Genomic DNA, 8,131 nt, shown 5'->3' on the forward strand with positions numbered 1-8,131 from the left:
CGTGGACAGTATACTTCCATTATAAAAAATTAAAAATTAATAATAATGGGTTAATGCCATGGAAGAAACCCCGATCGAGCACCACCACATTAAAGACCATAATCCCATGGAAGAAACCCCGATCGAGCACCAGCACGTCGAAGACCAGCGCCCCTCGCTCAGTCCATGCCGCCCGAAGTGGCACAGCACCACCCCAACACCGGCCAAGTGGCGCCTCTTTCGGGGCTCGTGAGGGACGCCGCCGGTGACGTGTCCTTCTGCTTCCATGATTTGGCGCTCCCCGCCAACCGGGTTTAGCTCACCACTTTTTTTCTTTTTCTTTTTTTCCATTTTTCCTTCATTGATTGATTATGTCTGTGCTGTACTATGACTTGGCGCTCTCAGTCCATGTCTTTTTAATTTTTTATAATGGAAGTACTGTCCACGTCATCAAAAAAACTAACAGACCAGTGCAAAAAATAACAGAAGGATTACTTCTGATAAAAAACGCAAGTTCAAGGTAAACAGTTGACACAAATCAGAATAGCAGGGACAAATTATTACCGACGTCATAATTCAGGGGGAAAACGTGAAATTTATTCTATTTTATGAGTATATCCCTTACCGCAAAGATTTATTATGGGTTTTCCGAGAAAGAAATCATTAGATTTTCCATAATAGATAAATATAAAATAAGTTTTCATACATTTTTTTATTTATATTTAATTATATATTTATTTAGAATTGCGGTAAACCCCGATTTTCTTGCGGTAAACCCCGGTTTTTAACTGGATTGTGCCGGTTTTTTGCATAACGAATTCTCTATCGGTGCGGTAAAACCTCGGTTTTATGTATTTCACGGTTTTGTTACCGAGATCTAATAGTAAGCCGTATACTGTGCGGTAACCCACCGATTACTCCGGTAACTCAAACCTTGATTTATATGTATTCCGATTTTTATATTTATTGATGTTGTTTCCTCGGGTATTTCTCGTTCCACAATGGCTTGGCTTCGTCAATAACATTCACCTCGTGTGAGTATTTTGTAGGAAAAACAATTAGGGAATATAAAGTGATACTTGCGAAAAGGAAGTTTTTTTTGTTATTGATTGTTCACTAAAAGACAAGCACGATATATTGTGGATGAAACATATGTAAGTGGAAAAAAAATCTCACATAGAAAAAATACTAAGAAGGTGAACTTTTTACATATGTTCAAAGAAATAGCAATTTTTAAATATTATGGATTCATGAGAGTGTCAGTTGTCACTCCCTCGCACGTTGCTTGCTCAAACACGCTTACGCCGGGGTTGGGCTCGAGCACAGAGGTTTTAGTGGCTCTTTGTAGGCGCACATTACTTTAGCACAATACCACGTAGACATCGTAGCGAGATCAACAAACAGCACACTTCGTGGTGATTCTCGTTGTGACCGTTGCCTTTCAAACATCCACTTATTTTTAGTGCAACGTTTATTTTTGAACGTACATAAACGATTTCTTATATAAAATACGTTGGGTTTTAGAAATCGAACCTTGATTTTTGAACTTCTATCTTCCTCCTATATATATATATATATATATATATATATATATATATATATATATATATATATTGTGCTTCCAATGATTTCATAAATTTGTATTTATTTCATATAAGAATATAAAATAGGATCAAGCGGCTATATAGCCAAATAGAACTTAAGCTTTTGCAAAATAGTCATAGTTTGTCAACTATATGCAAACTAGCCAAAATAAGATTAATCTAGGCTGAATTAAATTTAATCCCAACGAACTATAAAGACAGAATGTAAGTTTTATGAAGGCTGGATTATAATTAATCGAGGCAGGATTAAAAGTCGTAGTACTCTCAATTGGCTATTTTGCTATACCTAATGAAACTATGACTATTTTGCAAAAGTCGTAGTTTGAATTGGCTATTTCATACCATTTTTCCTATAAAATAATTAGTTCTAATTCTGTTTCCAATGATTTATTAAATTTATATTTATTTGACGTTCATTCTCCATTGATTAATAATATTCTTTTTTTTTTATATATAAAGTTGTAGAATATTCAAAATTTATATTCTTTTTGTTCTTGTAATATGTCTGGCACGGTGGGTAGGGCAGCAGCTCTTCGCCTCAACATGAATTTGTCGCATACAGCAACAGTTTTTCCGTACATCTTCTCTCTTGATTAGTCAGTATATATATACACGTGTGTGGGGCAGGTGTTTTACCCCCTGATGCGGATCTTGCTGAAAATCCACCAGCATTGTGCAGGTTTGCCAGAAGGTGAAAGTTTGCATATACCGGTAAGGACAGCTTAAAGCGTTGAAGAAAACTGATGGAGATGCTTTCTGGTCTATTTGCGTAACATAACATATATGACCTCACAATTCTCTTCCATATATATATATATATATATATATATATTTATATATATATATTCGCTTCCTTCTGCTTTACTATTATTATTATTATTATTGTAGGGGTCAAAAATCAATTTTCTAAAAATAAAAATAACAAAACCATTTAAGTTGGGCTTAGGTTTGACCAAAGCCCAACAACAGACCCAGTCCGGCTCTCAAGGAAATATCTGGACCCAGTTCGACTCCAGAAGCTCGGCCCAAGCCCAATAAGGAGCTCAGTTCGCCACAGGAATGACGAGCCGCCCGAGTTGACCCAGTGAGAGGAATCGGTCATGGTCAGATAGAAGACTCCGCCGCGAAGACCGGATCTGAGATAACTTCGACTAGCGACGTGGCAGAGCCGAACTGACGAACACGTGTCCACTTCAACGAACCAGCCTCGACTATAAATAGAAGCCGATATGTCAAATTTCGCACACGCAAGCTTACAATCTTACTTTCGATTTCTTATCTCTATATTCTCTGAGTTCGCCTTTGTTGAGTTCGGCATTCCGCCATCTTCTAGTTTGTAATCTCTTCGGTTATTAATAAAAACTTCGAGCATTTATATTCGTTTCTGTCCATTTCTTTTGAATTTCCTTTGCTTCTTATACGACGTCTTCTGAAACCCATAATGATAATAAATCAAATATATATACTATATTATAATTTGAGATTGTTGAAATCGATATCAACAATTTGGCGCCGTATGTGGAAAATCATACATTACATCACGACTGGTACGGTCCCGTCCGACAAGATGGCAAAATAGCTATCACTGTCACGGCAGTAATAGCTATAGAAGGAGGGATTGGAGGGATGAAATCATACATTACATCACGACTGGTACGGTCCCGTCCGACAAGATGGCAAAACGAAGGCTCATACTATAAGGAGCACAAGATTTTGCGTAATAGACGGAAACCTATTCAAAAGAAGCTTCGCAGGATCATACCTCAAGTGCGTCGGCACGGACGAATCAAAATGGATCCTAGAAGACGTACACGAGGGAGAGTGCGGAAGCCACACAGGAGGCAGAGCACTCGCCATCAAAATAAAGAGGCAAAGCTATTTTTGGCCGACCATGCTGGCAGATTGCGAGGCACATTCGCGCCGCTGCGACCAATGCCAACGCCACACACCTAACATAAAAAGACCCGCGGAAGAGTTATCCTCCATCTCATCTCCATACCCATTCATGAAATGGTCTATGGACGTCGTGGGACCAATGCCACCCGCCCCCGGCGGACTAAGGTTTTTGTTAATCTTAACAGATTATTTCTCTAAATGGGTCGAAGCAGGCGCCTTCGTCTTGATAAAAGATGTCGACGCAACCGCATTCATCTGGAATAATATATTCTGTCGGCATGGAACCCCCCATGAGATCGTAACGGACAACGAGTCACAGTTCATATAAAAAAAATTCAGAACTTTTTGTTTCCGCAATAACATTGAGTTGAGGATGCCAACACCACGGTATCCTCAAGGAAATGGACATGCATAAGCGACAAACAAAACTATAGTAGACTCAATAAGGAAAAGGCTCGATGCCAAGAAAAGATGGTGGGCAGAAGAATTGCCCGGTGTGCTCTGGGCATACCGAACTAGTCCTCGAAGGCCAACAGGAGAAACCCCTTTTCTCCCTGATTCACGGGGTCGAGTCAGTCATCCCGATCGAGCACCATGTGCAAACCCTTAGCGTGACGCATGCGCCTGAGGATGAGTCAAGAAATAACGAATCACTATGCGACTCCTTGGATTTTCTGGAAGAAAGGCGAGATGCGGCCCTGGGGCGTCTATCCCTCTATAGGCAATCCATTGCCATATTCTACAATAAGGGCGTCAACGCAAGAAGATTTGACATAGGAGACTTGGTTCTCCGAAAAATATTCCAAAACATTGCTGAAGCAAACGCAGGAAAACTCGGTGCAAATTGGGAAGGCCCTTACAGGGTCACGAAAATAGCACATCCCGGCGTCTATGAACTTGGAACACTCAGTGGTGTTCCCGTTTTAAGATCATGGAACGTGATCAATCTAAAAAAGTATTACTACTAAAAAGGGAAGAATCGAACTACGATCGACTTGATCCCTGCATAAGGGTACGTAGGCAGCCTCTCTCTGCGAAGGCACAGTCCCAAAAATAAAATAATACAAGTCGCCCGTTGGGTAACAATTGCGAAAGTATAACAAAAGGCTCCGAAGCGCACACCTCGTCCTAGGACCACGGTGTAAATACCTCATGACCAAGGCGAGATCCGAAGTCTCACCTCGTCATCTCACGTAACATCTGAATCAAATGACATACCCCGCTAGAGAGGACCTCGTCCGAGAAAAACCTAGCGAAGATTTTTAGATCTCGGCGATCTAAAAAGACTAGACAACACCCGGGTAAGATTCATTTGTTTACTCCAGCCTAAAGGAAACATTTTAGATCTTGGTTATCTGAAAGACTTAGCAACTATAAAAACATATGGCAACGCGACTCCGGCCTAAGGGAAACATTTTAGATACTGCATAATAAAAAAGACTTAGCCGCTTCGAAAATATCGCCATATGACCTCGGCCTAAAATCTTAAGGGAAACATTTTAGATCCCGACGATCTAAAAGACTTAACAGATTTTAGAAAACCCAAAGTGACCAAGAGTTTTACCAGGTAACATTTTAAGGAAACCCTCCGAACGAAATGGCGACCTGATAAACTTTGACAAAAGACTCATACATTCATCCACTCTTAAAGAAAATTTTGGCGAGCTAAAAGACTTGACAAATATTTAAAAAATGAAAACCGTATTAAAATAAAATAAAAAAGAAACAATAATAAACAAAACAAGGAATCCAAAATAGATAGGGGTACCGAAGCCCCCTATAATTGTTTCAAGACATATAAAAGTTTCGCCCAAAACAAACGGGCCCAAAATATAGAGATAAAAATGCTGGAAAACAAAAACGATGAACAAAGAGCGAGACCACGATGAGAACGGCTCTGAGCTCAAGCTTCGGGACGCTCGGGGGAAGGGGTGAATCGTTGAGCCTCCTCCTCGACCTCGGGAATCGGGTTCAGGGTCTCGTCCGTCACGCCCATCATCGACCCGTGCTCGTCAAAGGGAGGAACCTCGAATTCGGGGACCTCGGCGGAAGCATCAGGAGCGGAGTCGGGCTGGACCTCGAGAGGAGAATGGTCGGCATAGGGAGTGAAGGGGATATCCTCGACCTCGGGAATGGCGATGACGGAAAAATCTGCCTCATACTGAGCGATGTCATCCTCGGTGTCTTTGAGCTCGCCCGACCAGTCGGAAATATCCCCCTTCAGGGCTTCCGAGATCAACTCCCTGTTGCCCCGACACTGCTCGAGCTTCCTCAGGACAATGATGGTCTCGTCCATCTTCTCCTTCTGAGCACGATACTTCAGTATCTGCTCCCAGTATCGCAGCGAAGTCGCCTTCCGCGCCGACAGGACTGCCCGAGCCTTCTCAACATTTGCCGACCTCTTGACCTTCGCCAGTTCGCTCAAAGCGGTGGCCAGATCTCGATCCCGGTTCCTCACCTTGGCCTCGGACACGTCTAGCTTTTTCTTCAGCTCGGCCGCGTGAACGCCCCATTTCTCGATCACGGTTTCCTTCTTCCCAACCTCGGCTTCCAAGCCCTTGGCCTTTGCCTCCAGGTCGGCCTGAGCGGCCTTGTACTTCCCCAAGAGTGCGTCCTTGGCAGCAACGCCCTCCTCGAGGGAAGTGACTTTCCCGCCCACCTCCTTGAGCTCGGCTTGAAGGGACTCTGTCCCCTTCTTCACCGAGTCAAGTTCGGCGAGAGAAGCAATCGCTTTTCGAAGGCGCCTCTCGTACCGATAGACCCCCCGGTTGAACTGGGTACACAACTACAAAAAATAAAAGAGAAAAGAAAATAGTACGAGAAATATTAAGTATCTAAGTTCGACCCTTCCATAAAAATCATTAGAAAAAACAAAATATATACTTACCCCGGTGATGGTTGATGCCATGCATCGATACCAGTCCGACTCCGTCAGCTTGGGAACCTTAGGCAGCCCGTGACCTTCTATGGTCAACTGCGTGACGAGTCCTGCGGACGAATAAAAATCATCGCAGAGAAGGTGATCCTGGTTGTAATAAAAATTGACGAGATGCTTCTTCTTCGGTTTCGAAGAAGAAGCACCGGGATCACCTCATCGCGCCCTCGCAAGACCACCCCGAGTCCTCGTCGCGCCGCTATCACCGGCCGGGGTGCTCTCCCCCTGCGCCGCTCCGACATCAGGAGCGTTCTCTGGTTTGCCTGGAGCGACCACGGGTTCCGGGTCCCTGCCCCCGTCACCCCTGTCCTTCCTCTTCTTCATTTTTAGCCTGCCCTCACGAGGGGCATCCTCTTCTTCATCTCGGCCCTCGCTCCGGCCTGCTGGAGTCTTCCTCTTTTTGGGCCCCGCTGTGGCCCCAGCCGAGGTGCCCGCCTGCTCAACAGACGTAGCGAAAACAGACCCGAGGGCTAAATCGCCCCGAGCCTCTCCGGCCCTCGCAGGGGCGACCTCAGTCTCGACATCCACAACCGGGATATCGGCATGGAAGCGCTCTCCGATGATCTCGACCTCGGGATCATGAGAGGGACCCGAGGGCGCAGCAGCCGAAGAGGATGCCGCCGCGGTCTTCTTGCTGCGCCTCGCGTCCCGAGCACCTAGATGGACATTCATCGCTTCCTCGGTGACTAAATATATAAATAATAATAATAAGTAATAAAAAAATGATTGAAATGAGCGGTGATTGATAGACTCCTCAAACAAGAATCATATAAATGCCGAACTTACCGTCTCCAGGAGGGGGAGGCCAAAGTCCGGCTGAGGTGAATCGCTCCGGAGTGAAGCTCGGCCAATCAACAATGCCTTCACGAAGCTGGTCAAGTTTAACTACAAACTCCGCGATCGAGAGAGCCTTGATTTTTCCTATCGTAACAGAGATAACAATACACAGTTAAAGCGCCTATAAAAAAAGAGGAAGAGCAAGGTTTAAAAGTATCTAATAACAGGTTCGCATACTCGGTGAGCTCGCCCACTTCGCTGAAAAATTATGAGCTCGGCTCCCGAGGGATTGCTCATTGACGGCGAAATAAAAATAACGCCGTCCCCAGTTCTTGTCTTTCGAAGGAAGACCAGAGATCACTCCCCGGCCAGCAGCCTTCGAAAGATAGAAACACTTGGGGTCGTGTTTCGAGTTTGCCTTGACCACGCAAAGACGGACTAAGTCCGTCAAAGCGAGGTCAACCTTCTGTTCTTGGGCCACAAACAAGAGACCCATGACCATTCGGACAAAGTTGGGGCACATCTGGGGCAAAGTTAACCCAGGGCCTCGACGAAGTCGAAAAGAAGGGGTGGATCGGGAACCGAAGTTCGCACGACTCCAACCAGACCTCATACATGCAACAGTACCCCTCAACCAAGGTATCCGTTGTAGCAAGAGGTGGAGGCAGAAGAAGCCCGATCTCGGGGGCTATTTGGTATTTATGGCGGATGCTCAAAAGATCCGAGCTCCTGATAGCCGAGGGCATGAGGATGTCCTCATTACCCAGAGGATTGGGTCTTGGCTGTGGAATCTCAGACCCAGACATCGAGGTTTATGAAAGTTAAACTAAGAAAACGATGTCGAAGTGTTTGAAGATAGGAACTTCGTGTGAGTTCGCTGTTAGAACTAAGGACGAAGTGTTCAGAAAATAAAATTTAGCTTGAGTTCGCCAAGTGAAAT

The 8,131-nt window shown here is 44.4% G+C and overlaps 1 protein-coding gene across 1 annotated transcript; it reads left to right on the forward strand.

The window, feature by feature from the left end:
- Positions 1 to 3,937: 3,937 nt before the first annotated feature.
- Positions 3,938 to 4,447, forward strand: LOC149393269 (uncharacterized). The gene has a single exon (XM_089617958.1). It carries the CDS (start codon positions 3,938 to 3,940, stop codon positions 4,445 to 4,447), a length of 510 nt encoding a protein of 169 aa, XP_089474084.1.
- The last annotated feature ends 3,684 nt before the right edge of the window (positions 4,448 to 8,131 follow it).

This window comes from Urtica dioica, chromosome 6 (assembly GCF_054948205.1).
Source record: "Urtica dioica subsp. dioica isolate 48M chromosome 6, U.dioica_male_clone48M_v1_H2, whole genome shotgun sequence".
Classification (NCBI taxonomy): domain Eukaryota; kingdom Viridiplantae; phylum Streptophyta; class Magnoliopsida; order Rosales; family Urticaceae; genus Urtica; species Urtica dioica.